The sequence below is a fragment of the Pseudophryne corroboree genome, chromosome 2, assembly GCF_028390025.1.
Source record: "Pseudophryne corroboree isolate aPseCor3 chromosome 2, aPseCor3.hap2, whole genome shotgun sequence".
NCBI classification, from domain to species: domain Eukaryota; kingdom Metazoa; phylum Chordata; class Amphibia; order Anura; family Myobatrachidae; genus Pseudophryne; species Pseudophryne corroboree.
In genome coordinates, this window is record NC_086445.1 from 689996657 (window position 1) to 690017065 (window position 20409).

The 20409-nt window shown below is 42.3% G+C and overlaps 1 protein-coding gene across 2 annotated transcripts in view; it reads left to right on the forward strand.

The window, feature by feature from the left end:
- GNAT2 (G protein subunit alpha transducin 2) overlaps window positions 1–20409 on the forward strand; it is an 84680-nt gene that overhangs the window by 53315 nt on the left and 10956 nt on the right. Inside the window, exons 1-2 of one of the 2 annotated variants that reach the window (XM_063955200.1) lie at window positions 13971–14989; window positions 18079–18121. In XM_063955200.1, coding sequence (XP_063811270.1) covers window positions 14872–14989; window positions 18079–18121 — 161 coding nt within the window. In that variant the 5' untranslated portion in view covers window positions 13971–14871. Of the gene's footprint in view, window positions 1–13970; window positions 14990–18078; window positions 18122–20409 lie in introns of those variants that run through there. The other variant, XM_063955201.1, reaches the window with a different exon arrangement.

The following is a 20409-nucleotide window of genomic DNA, read 5'->3' on the forward strand; positions in this document are numbered from 1 at the left end:
CCATTAGAAATTAGATTAGAAGAGAGAGAGAGATTGTGCAGAGTCAGACAGAGTTTACCACAGTGACCAGTGCAGTTGTTGTTAGTTAACTTTTATTTATTTTAATATAATATATCCGTTCTCTGCTATATCCGTTCTCTGCCTGAAAAAAAACGATACACAGCAGCAGCCAGTCACACAGTGTGACTCAGTCTGTGTGCACTCAGCTCAGCCCAGTGTGCTGCACATCAATGTATAAAAGGCAAAGCTTATAATAATTGTGGGGGAGACTGGGGAGCACTGCAGGTTGTTATAGCAGGAGCCCCCAGGAGTACATAATATTATATTAATTTAAAATTAAACAGTGCACACTTTTGCTGCAGGAGTGCCACTGCCAGTGTGACTAGTGGTGACCAGTGCCTGACCACCAGTATAGTAGTATATTGTTGTATGTATTGTATACTATCTCTTTATCAACCAGTCTATATTAGCAGCAGACACAGTACAGTGCGGTAGTTCACGGCTGTGGCTACCTCTGTGTCGGCAGTCGGAACTCGGCAGGCAGTCCGTCCATCCATAATTGTATTACAATATATACCACCTAACCGTGGTATTTTTTTTTCTTTCTTTATACCGTCGTCATAGTGTCATACTAGTTGTTACGAGTATACTACTATCTCTTTATCAACCAGTGTACAGTGCGGTAGTTCACGGCTGTGGCTACCTCTGTGTCGGCAGTCGGCAGGCAGTCCGTCCATCCATAATTGTATTATTATTATAATATATACCACCTAACCGTGGTTTTTTTTTCATTCTTTATACCGTCATAGTGTCATACTAGTTGTTACGAGTATACTACTATCTCTTTATCAACCAGTGTACAGTGCGGTAGTTCACGGCTGTGGCTACCTCTGTGTCGGCAGTCGGCAGGCAGTCCGTCCATCCATAATTGTATTATTATTATAATATATACCACCTAACTGTGGTATTTTTTTTTCTTTCTTTATACCGTCGTCATAGTGTCATACTAGTTGTTACGAGTATACTACTATCTCTTTATCAACCAGTGTACAGTGCGGTAGTTCACGGCTGTGGCTACCTCTGTGTCGGCAGTCGGCAGGCAGTCCGTCCATCCATAATTGTATTATTATTATAATATATACCACCTAACCGTGGTTTTTTTTTCATTCTTTATACCGTCGTCATAGTGTCATACTAGTTGTTACGAGTATACTACTATCTCTTTATCAACCAGTGTACAGTGCGGTAGTTCACGGCTGTGGCTACCTCTGTGTCGGAACTCGGCAGGCAGTCCGTCCATCCATAATTGTATTATTATTATAATATATACCACCTAACCGTGGTTTTTTTTTCATTCTTTATACCGTCGTCATAGTGTCATACTAGTTGTTACGAGTATACTACTATCTCTTTATCAACCAGTGTACAGTGCGGTAGTTCACGGCTGTGGCTACCTCTGTGTCGGCAGTCAGTCCGTCCATCCATAATTGTATTATTATTATAATATATACCACCTAACCGTGGTTTTTTTTTCATTCTTTATACCGTCGTCATAGTGTCATACTAGTTGTTACGAGTATACTACTATCTCTTTATCAACCAGTGTACAGTGCGGTAGTTCACGGCTGTGGCTACCTCTGTGTCGGAACTCGGCAGGCAGTCCGTCCATCCATAATTGTATTATATACCACCTAACCGTGTTTTTTTTATACCACCTAACCGTGGCAGTCCGTCCATAATTGTATACTAGTATCCAATCCATCCATCTCCATTGTTTACCTGAGGTGCCTTTTAGTTCTGCCTATAAAATATGGAGAACAAAAAAGTTGAGGTTCCAAAATTAGGGAAAGATCAAGATCCACTTCCACCTCGTGCTGAAGCTGCTGCCACTAGTCATGGCCGAGACGATGAAATGCCAGCAACGTCGTCTGCCAAGGCCGATGCCCAATGTCATAGTACAGAGCATGTCAAATCCAAAACACCAAATATCAGAAAAAAAAGGACTCCAAAACCTAAAATAAAATTGTCGGAGGAGAAGCGTAAACTTGCCAATATGCCATTTACCACACGGAGTGGCAAGGAACGGCTGAGGCCCTGGCCTATGTTCATGGCTAGTGGTTCAGCTTCACATGAGGATGGAAGCACTCAGCCTCTCGCTAGAAAAATGAAAAGACTCAAGCTGGCAAAAGCAGCACAGCAAAGAACTGTGCATTCTTCGAAATCCCAAATCCGAATTCCGAGCCCACCCGCTGGCGGTGATGCAGGGCAGTCTGGAGCGACTGCTGATGCTGACATCTGGTCCGGACTGAAGGACCTGACAACCATTACGGACATGTCGTCTACTGTCACTGCATATGATTCTCTCACCATTGATAGAATGGTGGAGGATTATATGAGTGACCGCATCCAAGTAGGCACGTCACACAGTCCGTACTTATACTGGCAGGAAAAAGAGGCAATTTGGAGGCCCTTGCACAAACTGGCTTTATTCTACCTAAGTTGCCCTCCCACAAGTGTGTACTCCGAAAGAGTGTTTAGTGCCGCCGCTCACCTTGTCAGCAATCGGCGTACGAGGTTACATCCAGAAAATGTGGAGAAGATGATGTTCATTAAAATGAATTATAATCAATTCCTCCGCGGAGACATTGACCAGCAGCAATTGCCTCCACAAAGTACACAGGGAGCTGACATGGTGGATTCCAGTGGGGACGAATTGATAATCTGTGAGGAGGGGGATGTACACGGTGATATATCGGAGGATGATGATGAGGTGGACATCTTGCCTCTGTAGAGCCAGTTTGTGCAAGGAGAGATTAATTGCTTCTTTTTTGGTGGGGGTCCAAACCAACCCGTCATTTCAGTCACAGTCGTGTGGCAGACCCTGTCACTGAAATGATGGGTTGGTTAAAGTGTGCATGTCCTGTTTTGTTTATACAACATAAGGGTGGGTGGGAAGGGCCCAAGGACAATTCCATCTTGCACCTCTTTTGTCTTTTCTTTTTCTTTGCGTCATGTGCTGTTTGGGGAGGGTTTTTTGGAAGGGACATCCTGCGTGACACTGCAGTGCCACTCCTAGATGGGCCCGGTGTTTGTGTCGGCCACTAGGGTCGCTTATCTTTCTCACACAGTCAGCTACCTCATTGCGCCTCTTTTTTTCTTTGCGTCATGTGCTGTTTGGGGAGGGTTTTTTGGAAGGGACATCCTGCGTGACACTGCAGTGCCACTCCTAGATGGGCCCGGTGTTTGTGTCGGCCACTAGGGTCGCTTATCTTTCTCACACAGTCAGCTACCTCATTGCGCCTCTTTTTTTCTTTGCGTCATGTGCTGTTTGGGGAGGGTTTTTTGGAAGGGACATCCTGCGTGACACTGCAGTGCCACTCCTAGATGGGCCAGGTGTTTGTGTCGGCCACTAGGGTCGCTAATCTTACTCACACAGCTACCTCATTGCGCCTCTTTTTTTCTTTGCGTCATGTGCTGTTTGGGGAGGGTTTTTTGGAAGGGACATCCTGCGTGACACTGCAGTGCCACTCCTAGATGGGCCCGGTGTTTGTGTCGGCCACTAGGGTCGCTTATCTTTCTCACACAGTCAGCTACCTCATTGCGCCTCTTTTTTTCTTTGCGTCATGTGCTGTTTGGGGAGGGTTTTTTGGAAGGGACATCCTGCGTGACACTGCAGTGCCACTCCTAGATGGGCCCGGTGTTTGTGTCGGCCACTAGGGTCGCTAATCTTACTCACACAGCTACCTCATTGCGCCTCTTTTTTTCTTTGCGTCATGTGCTGTTTGGGGAGGGTTTTTTGGAAGGGACATCCTGCGTGACACTGCAGTGCCACTCCTAGATGGGCCCAGTGTTTGTGTCGGCCACTAGGGTCGCTGAGCTTAGTCATCCAGCGACCTCGGTGCAAATTTTAGGACTAAAAATAATATTGTGAGGTGTAAGGTGTTCAGAATAGACTGAAAATGAGTGTTAATTATGGTTATTGAGGTTAATAATACTATGGGATCAAAATGACCCCCAAATTCAATGTTTTAAGATGTTTTTTAGGGTTTTTTGAAAAAACCACCCGAATCCAAAACACACCCGAATCCGACAAAAAAAATTCGGTGAGGTTTTGCCAAAACGCGGTCGAACCCAAAACACGGCCGCGGAACCGAACCCAAAACCAAAACACAAAACCCGAAAAATTTCAGGCGCTCATCTCTAATAGGAACATGATCTTTCCGTCTGAGCATTAGGACAGATAAATAGGTGGACTGGAATAAACAGTTGTACAGTATAGTGTGTAGGCATGAATATCAGAGGATTTCCTGACAAAAACAAATTGTGATTTCATTGAATCATAAGTATAAACTGTACAGTGTATTCCTTGATAATGCTGCTGAGTCCCAGTAACTGTAGGGAGTGATGATTTGCAGCATCTCTATCTCACAAGGATAACTAGGATTTCCACCTAAATGGTCATAATTTCAGTAGTTTTTCTAAATTGCTGAGGTAGCCACAGATTCCCATGTCAGTCAGGAGGTGCCAGTTTTGTGGGTGCCTGACCCCTGGTGCATGAATAGAGCAGCTAATCCTGGAACAATCCACAACCATATCTAGGCTGTGACAGTTTGGACTGCTAACATTATGACATAAAAGCTAGACCATAGAGTCCCATGTCATAACACCATTTCTAATAGCTCAAAAGTTAGATGTCTGAATATGATATAGGTTTTGTCTTCAAATCCTTTGTTTGAAGTGTGGTGTATTTTAATAAAGTGGGATTACTCAGTGAAGTACTTATTCCCACAATGCAAGCACATCCATAATTACAGATAGCCCTCCTGTTAAATGTCTGATTATTATACATGTTTGATCCATGCGTGTATTTTAAAACAGGTTATGAAGTACCCTTGTACAGTATGTTGTTTTTATTATATTTGTATTATAAGAGTATAGACTAAGAATTAGGATGAGTCAGGAATAGAAAGTGCAGAAGTCTATAATAATTGTGAAACACCCCTCCTAATTGAAAAGACTATAGGGTATATGAACTGTACTTAGCCATGGCGAGAGATAAAATGGACAGAGATAAAGTACCAACCAGCCAGCTCCTGTCATTTTTCAAACACAGCCTGTAACATGGCAGTTAGCAGCTGATTGACTGCTACTTTATCTCTCTCCAAGGGGTAGTACATGACCCCTATAGACCCCTAGATCTGTCCCAGGTTGGCAATTGGCGGTTAAGCAGTTCAGCGCAGATCCACTTCCTGGTAATCAACAGGAAGGATGTAAAGCACGACTCACGTTGCACATACTAGGGGAGGCTCGGAGCCGCCTGAGCAACCAAGAGAGAATCTCAGGTGCTGGAAGCCATCAACAAGGTGGGTCTGTGTACTTGGATATGCTGACACTTGTAGAAACAGGAAAACACAATAATATAAACACATCAATGCATGACAAAGTCTCCCCAACACATACCCTCATTATCTCTGTCATTGCTCACCTACATTCAGTGATGAGTCCTTATGTTTATTCCATGACTGCAGTTTACAGTAGCAATCAAAGAGCCATGCCATGAATGACAGGTAAGAAGCCTGACATCTTCTATTTAATACAGGTCAGCTTTGCTCGGATTGTTCATGAATTATATATTCAACTGTTAATTACAAAGCAGCTTTCCCATGATCTCACCAATCACAGCCAAGTCGCTCTTTATAAAATAGAAGCTGACAGAGATGATCTGTCATTTGCAAAGCAGATCTAGTAAGGAGCAGTTCTCTTGTCGTCAATGTAATTTTTTTACTCTCTATAATACAGAATGTGTTTTCTAAAAACTGTGGCTAGTCCAATAGAAGACTAATGATCTAAGGTACATAACACCTTTGAGAACTGTGGCTAGTCCAATAGGAGACTAATGATCTAAGGTACATAAAACCTTTGAGAACTGTGGCTAGTCCAATAGAAGACTAATGAGCTAAGGTACATAACACCTTTGAGAACTGTGGCTAGTCCAATAGGAGACTAATGATCTAAGGTACATAAAACCCTATCAACAAATTACCTGTAATTGAAAAGTTCAAAGTTAATAAGAAACCACTTTTCTTGATGGCCTCAAAAAGCAAAAATAGGTACATCGGCAAATATGAACATTTAGCCCTAAGTATGCTCTTAATTGCTGCAAAAATTCAGTCTGTCCCCCAAAAAATAACTAATTGAAATACACTGGATATTTAATAAGTATATATTAAATTCAGTCATTCATCATTATACTGGCAAGTGTGTGCAGTCATTGGTTGAACAAACTGCATAGACACGCAACCCTCAGGTCCAACAACCAAATAACAGAATCTGTGATGCTGCTTTCAGACATGTGACTCGGGACTTAATCTCAGATTGTCTTTCACACATGCAGAATCCCGGGTTAATGAGTGTTCATGTGCAAAAACCCGGAATATAGCTGCATTTGCGAAAGGGGTATTAAAAAACATTTCCCGTCTGCTACCTTGAAAGATGAAGCCACTCTTTGTATCACTCTGAAGTACTTACAGGACCTACTGTAGATCAGAGTGATGAGTGATTGGCTTGCAGTTTCCTAGGTAGTGAACATATGACATACTCTCGTTTGTTAATAATAATAATAATTATTATTTTTATTATTATGGAAACCCACCAAACAACTCTAACCAGCTGTGAAATCTCTGGCCATGCATTGTGTATGGCTGGAGATTTCACAGCTGGTTAAAGCTGTTTGATGATAATAATAATAATAATAATTATTATTATTATAGTTTTATCACTGTAAATCGCTTACTGCATGACAGTGCAGAAAATGGATTTCTGTTGCTGTAATCACACCCCCAATTTTGTGCCACCCCACAGAACATTGCAAAACAAGATGGACACATTTAGTTCTGCAATAGCTGCCAGGGCTCCACTTGTGTTTAAAAGAGCTTGAAGAGGTGGAAATGCAGCAAGTTTGAAGGCGGACTCCACTTTGGACGATGTTAGAGAATTTTTGCACAGAACTAAAGGAAGGTGGTCTGTTTATGAGGTTGAGATAAGCCCTTCCTATTGTGAAAAGGTCAAAGAAAGGGTTCTTCTCCGCTCCTCACATTTACCTAGAGGAAAACACTGATTTCTCTTATATGTTAAAAAAAAAAATTTGTGCCACTTTCTGCCTTCCTCTATGACAATTTAACAGGTGCCAAAAAGCGTAGCTACTGTAGCAAACACCATCTCAGACATATCTTTCTTTGTGCTGCATTAATAACACCATGCTCTGTATGGACTGCAGTCTTTGGACCCTATTCAGCATGGGTCGCTACTGAGAGGCGATCGCATCTCGTCGAATATATGCCAAGTGCGCATGTACACGGCCCGTACTGTGTGTGAGCGGGCAAGGGAGATGTGATAGCATCTCACTAATGCGAACGCCTCTGTCTGATTGACCAACAGAGGCGTACGCGGGAAGACGACGCAGCGTTGCAGGGGTGGGTCAGCTCAAACGGAGACGGGGCGGATCCATTTTTGGGGCATCACACGTGGCCGCTGCAGTGGAAAACATGGCCACCCTGCGCCTGCCATCACAGGCAGGGGGCATCCCTAATTCAGTGATGCGACTTCAATTGAATTGCGATCGTATCGCTGGTGTGCATTTGCATGCAGGGCAGCCTTGCTCTGTGCTGGGAGGCCCCCAGCATGCGATCGCAAGCGTTTGTAGTTTTGCTAAATTAGTAAATCTGCAACTGATGCTGAATAAGGTCCTTACACTAGTACGATTTTACACGATTTCATACAATTCTGATATATCCGTCTGATATATTGTATGAAATTGTGTACAATCGTAAGTGTTTTAGATCGTACCCAATCTGATGCGCGTCCCCGTGGCTGTCGGATAGGAGCCCCTAGGTCGTTGGTGCTGCACTAATGATATATCGGAATTGAATGGAATCGGATGGAAAAAAGTGTGTTTTTTGTGCATGTGATATATCGCATGCAATGTATCACAGGGAAGTATGACTGGCATTCTCAGGACACTCCCAGCCCCCTTAGACCTCTATTCAGCCCATCAGATATATCTCATGGTACAATTGTATGCCGTACGATATATTGCATGCGATGTATAGCGGCTTCATCAATCGCATGCGATATATCTTATGCAAAAATAGCACAAAAGTACCAAATGGTATGGAATCACTCCCGGGGGAGTTCAAGGGAAATTACATCCGACTTCAGCCTCAGACATATCGTTGCAGTGTATGGGGCCCTTTAGTCAAACAAGTGCTGAAAAGCATAGGCCCTCATTCCGAGTTGTTCGCTCGGTATTTTTCATCGCATCGCAGTGAAAATCCGCTTAGTACGCATGCGCAATGTTCGCACTGCGACTGCGCCAAGTAACTTTACTATGAAGAAAGTATTTTTACTCACGGCTTTTTCTTCGCTCCGGCGATCGTAATGTGATTGACAGGAAATGGGTGTTACTGGGCGGAAACACGGCGTTTCAGGGGCGTGTGGCTGAAAACGCTACCATTTCCGGAAAAAACGCAGGAGTGGCCGGAGAAACGGTGGGAGTGCCTGGGCGAACGCTGGGTGTGTTTGTGACGTCAACCAGGAACGACAAGCACTGAACTGATCGCACAGGCAGAGTAAGTCTGGAGCTACTCTGAAACTGCTAATTAGTTAGTAATCGCAATATTGCGAATACATCGGTCGCAATTTTAAGAAGCTAAGATTCACTCCCAGTAGGCGGCGGCTTAGCGTGTGTAACTCTGCTAAATTCGCCTTGCGACCGATCAACTCGGAATGAGGGCCAGCATAGTTCACAACTAATTACTGCTAACACAGGATGGCTTTAACAATACAAGAGGAACACAGAAAATGGGGAAGATTTGCTGGACGTTAGTCACACATGTGCATGTCCTCAGCCTTGGGCTGCCAGTGAGGAGAAAACCCTTAAAAAGGAGTGGGGTTTCTTCGTGCCCCAGCTTGTTATATTGCAGTGATACATGTTTGATAGTGCAGGAGCTTTTTAAATGGACCCTTTGGTTTTAACACAAACTTAGAGATGGTATTAACTGATAGTGTCAGTAGGATACATTATGAATGTACTATCCCACCTCACATCACTAAAAGACCAGTCCATGGTCTTTATACTGTATATTGAGCCCTACAGATTGTAGCTTCCTGTTCATATAAAGGCCCAGAGTTATAAAGCCTTGGAGAGTGATAAATTGCACGGTGATAAAGTACCAATCAACCAGCTCCTGTCATTTTCTAAACACATCCTGTAACATGGCAGTTAGGACCTTTATCTCCATGCAATTTCTCTCTCTCCAAGGCTTGATAAATCTGGGCCAAAGTACTTCCGGTGCAACTTATTGCTCATACATAGAATTTGATGGCAGATAAGAACCACTTGGCCCATCTAGTCTGCCCCTTTTTTATTTTATCCTTTAGGCAATCTCAACCCTTTTTTAACCTTAATTCTTTGTAAGGATATTCATATGCCTGTCCCAAGCATGTTTAAATTGCCCTACAGTCTTAGCCCCTACCACCTCTGATGGGAGGCTATTCCACTTATCCACTACCCTTTCTGTGAAGTAATTTTTCCTTAAATTTCCCCTGAACCTTCCCCCCTCCAGTCTCAATGTATGCCCTCGAGTTCTAATACTTATTTTCCTTTGAAGAATGTTTCCCTCCTGAACTTTGTTAAGACCCTTGATATATTTGAAAGTTTCTATCATGTGTCCCCTTTCCCTTCTCTCCTCCAAACTATACATGTTAAGATCTTTTAGCCTTTCCGGGTAAGTTTTGTGATGTAGGCCATGCACCATTTTAGTTGCCCTTCTTTGTACACTCTCTAATGTATTTATATCCTTCTGGAGATAGGGTCTCCAGAACTGGACACAGTATTCCAGATGGGGCTGTACCAATGACCTATACAGTGGCATTATCACTTTTTTTTTTTCCTGCTACTGATTCCTCTCCCTATGCAACCAAGCATCTGACTTGCCTTTCTCATTGCTTTGTTGCATTGCTTTCCTGCCTTCAAGTCACTTGAAATAGTGACTCCTAAATATCTTTCCTCCTCAGTAGTTTCCATTATAGTACCCTTGATACTATATTTAGCCTTTGGGTTTTTGAGACCCAAGTGCATGATTTTACATTTTTTAGCATTAAACTGTAGTTGCCACGTTCTTGACCATTTCTCAAGCCTACCTAGGTCATTAATCATTTGTTTTACCCCTCCCGGTGTGTCTACCCTGTTGCATATCTTTGTATCATCTGCAAAAAGGCATATCTTCCCTTCAATACCATCTGCACTGTCACCAACAAAGATATTAAAGAGAACTGGACCAAGTACAGATCCCTGGGGTACTCCACTGGTAACATTTCCCTCCATAGATTGCACTCCATTAACTACGACTGTCTGTTTCCTATCCTGCAACCAGGTTCTTATCCATTTAACGGATTTATAATCCACCCCCAGGCTTTCAAGTTTATTTAGCAGTCTGCGATGTGGGACAGTGTCAAATGCCTTACTAAAGTCTAGATATGCTACATCTACAGCTCCCCCTTGATCTATTATTTTCGTCACAGAGTCAAAAAAGTCAATAAGATTTGTTTGGCATGATCTCCGACCAGTAAATCCATGCTGTTTTGGATCCTGTACGTTGTTTGATTTAAGATATTCCACTACTCTTTCTTTTAATAGTTTTTCCATTACTTTCCCTACTACTGATGTAAGGCTTACTGGTCTGTAGTTACTGGCTTCTTCCTTGCTTCTACTTTTGTGCAGTGGAACTACATTTGCTCTTTTCCAGTCCTCTGGAATAGCACCTGTATTTAGTGACTGGTTAAATAATTCTGTCAAAGGTGTAACCAGCACATCTTTTAGCTCTTTGAGTATCCTTGGGTGTATCCCATCTGGTCCCATTGATTTATCCACTTTTAGTTTTGAAAGTTCTGTTAGGACCTTCTACTCTGTAAATGTATTTTCATCTACCTTATTTTTATGAATGTCCTTGGAACTTAACTGTGGCCCCATCCCTTCTTCTGCAGTAAATACTGAGCAAAAATAATTATTTAGGTGATCTGCTATTGCCTTGTCTCCCTCCACCAAATGCTCACTCTCTGTCTTAAGTCTTATTATTCCTCCATTTGATTTTCTCCTTTTACTTATATACTTAAAAAAAGTTTTGCCCCCCTTTATCTACTGACTGGGCCATTTTCTCCTCAGCTTCTGCCTTTGCATGTCTGATCACTTTCTTAGCATCCTTCCGTCTGTCCAGATATACCTCTTTGTCGTTATTATTTTGAGTCTGTTTGTATTTCCTAAAAGCCATCTTTTTTGCTTTCACATTAGTTGATACTTCTTTTGTGAACCACACTGGCTTCCTTTTCCTGGTGCTTTTCCTAACCATTTTGATACAAAGGTCTGTTGCACTTAGTATTGCACTTTTCAGTTTTTTCCACCTCTCCTGCACTCCTTCCAAGTTCCTCCAGTCTGCCAATGAATCACTTAAACATCTCCCCATTTTGGATCCTGTCTTTATACTAAACCATACTGCTTGATGATCACTGGATCCCAGGTGCTCACCCACATATATATCAGATATCCTATCACCATTTGTAAGAATCAAATCTAATATTGAGTCTTTGCGAGTGGGCTCCCTCACCAATTGCTTGAGAGATGCTCCCTGTAAGGAATGTAGAAATTTGCCAATTATAGCTGAACTTGCAAAAGACCCCTCCCAATTTACATCAGGTAAATGAAAGTCTCCCATGATTATGACTTCTCCCTTTAAAACCATTTTAGAGATGTCCAACAATAGGTTCCTGTCCAAATCCTGCCCCTGGCCTGGTGGTCTATAGATTACCCCAATGCGAATAATGTCCTTCTTCCCGGTTTCTATGGTGACCCAAAGGGCCTCAGTTTTGGCTTCAATATTTTGTATTAAAGTAGCATTTATGCTTTTTTTCACATACATTGCTACCCCTCCTCCTATTCTTCCTATTCTATCCTTCCTAAATAAATTGTATCCTGGTATAGCTATGTCCCAGTCATGATTCTCATTGCACCAAGACTCTGTAATTGCCACAAAATCCAGGTTATCCCTTGTCATTATCGCAATTAGCTCTGGAATTTTGTCTCCTAAGCTCCTAGCATTTGCAGACATAGCTTTAAGAATTTTGTCTGTGCATTTGTTATTAGTAGCCATGTCCAGAGCGTACAAAATAAATGACAAGTTTAAAGTTGAAATTACCTGTTTGGGGATGTTGCCCAGTATTTGTTTTCTTTTACTAATCAGTAATCATACTCTGTCCTTTACACCATGACTACACCTTACTAAATATAAAGATATAGTACACCTGACCACAATGGGCAAATGTTCAAAGGAGGTAAACACCAGTCAGTATGCAATAATTAACTGTTTCACCGAGCAACTTCCCCACACATGCAATGACAATTACAAGAAATCATTACATCAAGAAACATACATGAGTTTGCATAAGAGAGAACTGTAGAGAGCAGATTGGGGATGACTTTTCATAGGTTTTAAAAAAACAGATAATATGCATAAGATGAATTACATACTTTTGAGGCATTAAGGCAGACCATTTGTGGTAGTGTTGGTGTGTTGATGTTTCCCTTCTGTTTTCCTTCGGTTTAACGCAGGTATAACGCTATTTTTATAATAACACTTTTATGTCAGCACTTCTATGGAAGCACTACCAGCCGATGGCTATCCAGATGTATACTAGACTTTAAATAGGAACAATAGCCATGTGAATGCAATGATTGCAAACTCCACCCAATACAATCCCCCTTTAAGCTAAGGCCATAAATTAGCTTAGAAAAACAGACATTACATACCAATAAGGCAGCCAACTATATCTTTACAAAGGTAAAAAAATACAAAAAAAAGATATTCATTTGAGATCATCAGCAAATGCAGTACAACTTGCTGGGATGTGCAGTTCCAAGAATCATACCCGTTGAGCACAAAGAGTGATGAGGAGTTGGTTCACAAGTTCACAATCGATAACAGCTGATGATATAAATTAACGCAGGTATAACGCTATTTTTATAATAACACTTTTATGTCAGCACTTCTATGGAAGCACTACCAGCCGATGGCTACCCAGCCGTATACTCCCACCCATTACATTGTTTCCGCTGACAAAGATAAGTCACAACAAAGCAGGACAACCACCACAAAGTCACTTAATAAATGCTGAAATGTCCTAAGTTTGTGAGTGGTGAAATACCTTAGGGCAGACAACTCCTACATAAGGAGGCATTAGACAAATGCACTGATGTTACAGGTGCAACCTCAGGTGGCTGGTATTAGTCAGATCTAACCAGAGTTTTCCAATTAAGACAGAGTAAATGAGGAGACAGGCGGACTATGACTATTCAAAGACCACTGGAATAAATATAATTATCTTAAATTATGATGGGACGGGCCCACCTGGACACTTTAGGTACTTATCTAAAAATAAAAAGCATCAATATTATTCTTAGAAAGCTGACTGCTTTCTGTAATTACATAGTTATATGTTGTATAGAGCTGTTCAGCTGTTTCAAGATTAAATAAAAATATCTTAACCTAGTGAGAGTCCAGTTAGTGTTTGTTGAATCCCCAGGTCAATTGAATGGTTATTCTGAGCCTGTGTGTAAAAATTGGAAAGTGTATCTGCAAATCATTGTGTAGAAGCCAGAGCAAGGACAGAGCAAATCAGGATTAACTGTGAAATCCTCCACTTTACAGAGCTTAATATGGACGTCTGATTCCTGTGTCAGGAGATCCTGGCAGCAAAGCTGTGGGATTAAAAGCAGTTGGTACCTGTCACATTGAATCAGCATGACCTAGGCGATGGTACAGCAACTGTTATGTTGGCAGGGTGTTATGTGTGCCAGGGAGGCAGAAAATGGCATTGTGAAAGATGTTCTGTGTAGGTTAAGCAAAGAGAGCTTGGAGTTGAATATGTTCTTCTGCTCCATATGTATATATTTCCTTTGGCATATGGTGTCACTCTCAATCTTTTGCTAATTATAGCAGGATTGACTTAAGTAGTATGGGATGATCCAATGGCCCAGCTATTTAACTAAGTCTATGACCTTCCACCAGAACGCTACATTGTTTAAATTGTGATTCAACAACCAGTGCAATTATAGTGGTGCCCCAATGCAGATGACTTCAGTATTCAATATTTAAGGGAGCAGTGGATACAGTTTGTAATATTCTGATCACAATTCTCAAGAGACCAATTCTCAAACAGAATTTTGCTCCCTACTTTAAGTCCAAAAGCTTCACCCACCCCCATGCCTTTATCTTTAAGCTTAGAAGCCTATAATTGGATTTCTTAGGTCAGGTGATGGCAGGAAACCTTTCAGCACATGAACTTCATCTAAGAGTGTTCAGAAAAAGACAGAGAAGAGAACGAGGAGCAAGAAGTAACCATAGAGGGACTGAAAGTTGAGGAAGACTCCAGGCAGAGCAAAGAACATCTCCACGTATGAGACTGTCTGAACAAAGAGTAGTAAGAAACCCAAAAAAGGAATGGAGAGAAGACAGTGACAGACAAGAAGCCGTCCAAGAGTTGTATACAAACTATAAGATTGTGGCAAAGCCCAAATCTGGATAATTGGAAGTACAGTAACAAGTAAGAATCTTAATGCAGAACAATTACATGTGAGTGAGACCCCAATATTATCTGCAAAGAACATAGGGGACACAAGCCCCCCCAGGTACAGTGGACAGATTGCAAGACATCTCTCACAAGGTGGAGGGCACCGAGGTACAAGACGGGAGGACGCAGACACCTGTATTACAGGCGCTGGAGGAGTCTGGGACGCTTGACATAGAAGGTGGGGAGACAGAGATGGGCAGTGGAGCAAGTGCAGAAGACAAGGAGTTGGCAAAAAGATCCAAGGAACTAGAGAAAAAACTGCAGGAGGATGCAGCAAAAGATGCCAAGACTGTTAAACTGTTGCTGCTTGGTAAGAAATTAATTTATTGTTAATTAATGTTTCACAACAAATATGTAAATAGTTTATTTAGTACAAACTATTTTATCTGTCAGTCAAGGGAGAATAGAACTCTCCTGTGCAGTAGAGGGCAGAAAGCTTGCTCAATTCTGGTTCTCAGTATACAGACCATGACAGCCTCACGACAGTTCTTACTTTAACTAGGAGCTGTCATAAAAGTTACATGTTCTGCTTAAATTAGATCTGCACTATTACTCAACTTGCTGGCTTCATCTACCAGAGGGAGAAGAGAAGACACGATGGGATGACAATAAGCTATATAAACATGCAACAGTAAACTAGGACCAAAGCATTCAGCGGGTTTAATAGATCATGTGACTAATAATATCAGAAAACACTATAAGTCATGTTCTGTTGGGCAATGGTGATATGACATAGATTATTATTATTATCATCATCATCACTTATTTTGTATAGCACCAGCATACTGGACACAGCTTCTGTGACATGGCATTATTAGAGATCACAGCATCTGACATGATTAATCACAGATAAATATGCAAATAATACAAAAGTTTATGTCATTTAGCACTAACAGAATTAGTGCGGACAGTCACACACACACACACACACACACACACACACACACACACACACACACACACTTGGTACTCTACCGTGATGACCCTAATCCTATACTATAATAAGAACAGCATCTGACAGTCATTAGCTGGCTGACTTCTGAGTGTGATTAGTAGAAGAGTAATGCTCACAAATCATTAGAAGCATGTCAAAGGGATCAGTATTCTATCTAGAGAACTCTTTATATTGTTCAAACACCATTAAAATAAATATCGTGAATACACTGCTTCTAACAATCCCTTGCTCTTTGTTAGCTAGAAAAATGTTGTATTCAAAGACCGTGCGTTCATCTCCATTATTCCAAGACTGTTAAAAATATCTTGAGGTTCCTATGAATCCCAGGCTGGCTGCAAACTGAGCTACATATAGGCTTACGCTCACAGCCACCGTAATTGTTGTCAGATGATTTTCTGAGCTTACCACTCTCTCCTTGGTGCCATGCACATACCATTAATGGGGCAGCATTGAATTGCTACCCAAAGAGGGGAATCTTCATCTTTAACACTTCTGGGTCCTGTGTGATGTTTTCATTAGAAATGTCACTAATCATGTCAATAGCTAACTGTAGATTTTATCCAGACTTCCTTTAAAATTAGACTTACATGAAAAGTTTAAGAACAGTATTCAATAACCACTACTCCAGGGATATGCACACAGTGGTGTTCCCATGCAACGCACTAATGCATTGTGAATACATTCTATTTTGCTCGCAGGAGCTCACATCCCACTAAAAAAATCCTTCACCAAGCTCAGCTACAAGCTGCGATTACATCCATGTAAACCACACCAGAAACATATGGACAGTGCAACTGGGAATGAGCCAGTAGGTGGCTCCAAGGTTGTGAGTCAACTATTTAGCCTACTCAGACGTGGGTTGTTCTGAAAGCATAATACTGTAGTTTGGGGCTTATTTTACACTCAGGAGCAGGGACCTCCTGAGTACCATCATCTCATCCCCACTGCCTGCATTAGCACCAAACGCTTGGCTTCTGCTGACCCTGCTGATTATTTGGGCATTATGACTGCTAATGCAGCAATGTTTAGAAAACATGCCCATGTCCTGCTATGTTCTATACTGTAAGGGGTCTATTTACTAAACCCTGGATGGAGGTAAAGTGGACAGAGATAGCCCAGACCAGCTAACCAGCTCTTCAATGTCATTTTTCAAACCCAGCCTGTAACATGGCAGATAGGAGCTGATTGGCTGGTACTTTATCTCCATCCACGGCTTACTAAATAGACCCCTAAGTCACTTATTTCTTGTTTTATTCAGATTCTGTTTATGTACATTGTAAGGCGATGTGGACCCCTTGTGGTGCCAGATAAATAAAGGATAATATTAAGACAAGGATGCTTGGCTGACTGAACATTATATATACAAGAACAGTGTTGTACAACAGGCATAGTACAAGTATATATAGTGATGATACACGGCTTTCAAAAACACCGGGCAAGGGATTCAACCCGTTACTGCACACCTCTCCATACCAAGACATAATTGCATGGTCCCAGCATGAAAGTTGCTTACAGCAGTTCTTAACAAACTCTGTCTGCAAGACACACTAAAGCCAGGTGCACACAATATAATTATTGTACGAATTTGCCAACAATCGGATGGTCGACCTGTTTTATTGTATAGTGTGTATGAATGATCATATCTGCTGTTCGCTGATAAACCGAAGACTCATGCTGGTTGGAATGAAAATCTACTAGTAAATGGGAGCAAATGACAAATCGGCCCTTTGCTCCTAAACACCACATGAAAATAGTCATTCAGACAAGTTGGTTATATTTCAGTTTATGTGATTCAATTAATTTGTCTGAATGACCATTTTTGTTCAGTCTCTGGCATCTGGGAGCAAATGGTCAGTTGTCATTTACTCTCACACATACCACGTTATCATAAGAAGTCGCAAACTAGTTGGCTGGTTGGAAAGAAAATCTTTAGGAGTATAGCTGGCTGCAGACAATTGAAATCATCCAGCACCAAATGGCGCCTGCTCCCCCTCTTGCTAATAGCAGCAGAGTAGCTATTATCATCAGTGAAGGTCCCAAATGGTGAATCAGAACTGATCCTAAGTATAGTGGTGCCATCCCACGACGGAGAAATTGCTTCAAATCAGGTCTATAACCATTTTAAACATCTATTCCCCTAGCCTAACCTATATTAAAGAAGCAACTCGTTAGGAACAGTTATAATAAGAATTCGGTGAACTACTCCAAGTTGGTATGAGGGATAAGTACACCTGTTTGCTACAAGATGCATACAGCAGTCCTCTGGACCACTGGTTCCAGACTACATTCTACAGTATATTGATAGAACTGCATTAATACTGGTAAGATGCTGTAGGTTAGCTTTGACACGTCATTCACACTGAATGTTGTGGCACATTTCCAATAGCTATGTCACAGTATGTATATTTACTACAGATGTTATAGAAATAATATTCTCTCTGCAGGTGCTGGAGAGTCTGGAAAGAGCACAATTGTCAAGCAGATGAAGTAAGTAATACTTGGGGAAAAAAAAAATAGGATCTATTTGGGATGTAGTTATGATCCCGGTAGTCAGCATACAGATGCCAGGATCCCCGCAGCCAGAATGCCAGCAGGGGACCAAGTACTATTCCCACTTGTGGATGTCCACGACGGTATCCGTTCAGATGGTCGACAATGTTAAGGTCAACACTCATTAGGTCAACCACTAATGGTCGACATGGACAAATGGTCGACGCATGAAAAGGTTGATGAGTTTTTCAATTTTTTTTTCTTTTTTGGAACTTTTTCATACTTTACGATCCACTTGGACTACGATTGGGAACGGTAACCTGTGCCGAGCGCAGCGAAACACCTTGTGCGAGGGGACGAGGTGCACTAATTGGGGTTCCCCGTCACTTTACGCAGAAAACTACACCAAAAAAGTAAAAAAATAAGATTTTAAACCTACCAGTAATTCTTTTTCTCCTAGTCCGTAGAGGATGCTGGGGATTCCGTAAGGACCATGGGGTATAGACGGGCTCCGCAGGAGACATGGGCACTCTAAAGACTTTAGAATGGGTGTGCACTGGCTCCTCCCTCTATGCCCCTCCTCCAGACCGCAGCTAGAGAAACCGTGCCCAGAGGAAACGGACAGTACGAGGATAGGATTTTTGTTAATCCAAGGGCAAGATTCATACCAGCCCACACCATCCACACCGTATAACATGGAATATACGAACCAGTTAACAGTATGAAACAAAACAGCATCAGCCCGAGACTGATAAAAACTGTAACATAACCCTTATGTAAGCAATAACTATATACAAGCCTTGCAGAATTTAGTCCGCACAGGGACAGGCGCCCAGCATCCTCTACGGACTAGGAGAAAAAGATTTACTGGTAGGTTTAAAATCTTATTTTCTCTTACGTCCTAGAGGATGCTGGGGATTCCGTAAGGACCATGGGGATTATACCAAAGCTCCAGACCGGGCGGGAGAGTGCGGATGACTCTGCAGCACCGATTGAGCAAATATGAGGTCCTCCTCAGCCAAGGTATCAAACTTGTAGAAATTAGCAAAAGTGTTTGAACCCGACCAAGTAGCCGCTCGGCAAAGTTGCAATGCCGAGACACCTCAGGCAGCCGCCCAAGAAGAGCCCACCTTCCTAGTGGAATGGGCCTTTACCGAATTTGGTACCGGCAATCCAGCCGTAGAATGAGCCTGCTGAATCGTGTTACAGATCCAGCGGGCAATAGTCTGCTTAGAAGCAGGGGCGCCAACCTTGTTGGCTGCATACAGGACAAACAGTGCCTCTGTTTTCCTAATCCGAGCCGTCCTGGCTACATAAACTTTTAAGGCCCTGACTACATCAAGAGACTTGGAATCCTCCAAGTCCCCCGTAGCCACAGGCACCACAATAGGTTGGTTCATATGAAACGATGAAACCACCTTAGGCAGAAATTGAGGACGAGTCCTCAACTCTGCTCTATACACATGGAAAATCAGATAGGGGCTTTTGTGAGACAAAGCCGCCAATTCGGACACCCGCCTCGCAGATGCCAAGGCTAACAACATGACCACTTTCCAAGTGAGAAATTTCAACTCCACTGTTTGAAGAGGTTCAAACCAGCGTGACTTAAGGAACTGTAACACCACATTAAGGTCCCATGGTGCCACTGGGGACACAAAAGGAGGCTGGATGTGCAGCACTCCTTTTACAAAAGTCTAGACTTCTGGGAAAGAAGCCAATTCCTTCTGAAAGAATATAGAAAGGGCCGAAATCTGTACCTTAATGGAGCCTAACTTCATATCCATATCCACTCCTGTCTGTAAAAAGTGGAGAAAACGGCCTAGGTGGAAATCTTCCGAAGGAGCATTCTTGGCTTCACACCAAGAAACATACTTCCTCCAGATACGGTGATAATGTTTCGCCGTCACCTCCTTCCTAGCCCTCATCAGAGTAGGGATGACTTCTTCCGGAATACCTTTTCCAGCTAGGATTCGGTGTTCAACCGCCATGCCGTCAAACGTAACCGCTGTAAGTCTTGGAACACGCAGGGCCCCTGCTGCAACAGGTCCTCCCTGAGAGGAAGAGGCCATGGATCTTCTGTGAGCATCTCCTGAAGATCTGAATATCAGGCCCTTCGAGGCCAATCTGGAACAATGAGTATTGTCTGCACTTTTTTTCTTCTTATGATTCTCAATATTTTGGAGATGAGAGGAAGAGGAGGGAATACATAGACCGACTGAAACACCCATGGTGTCACCAGGGCGTCTACCGCTACTGCCTGAGGGTCCCTTGACCTGGAACAATAC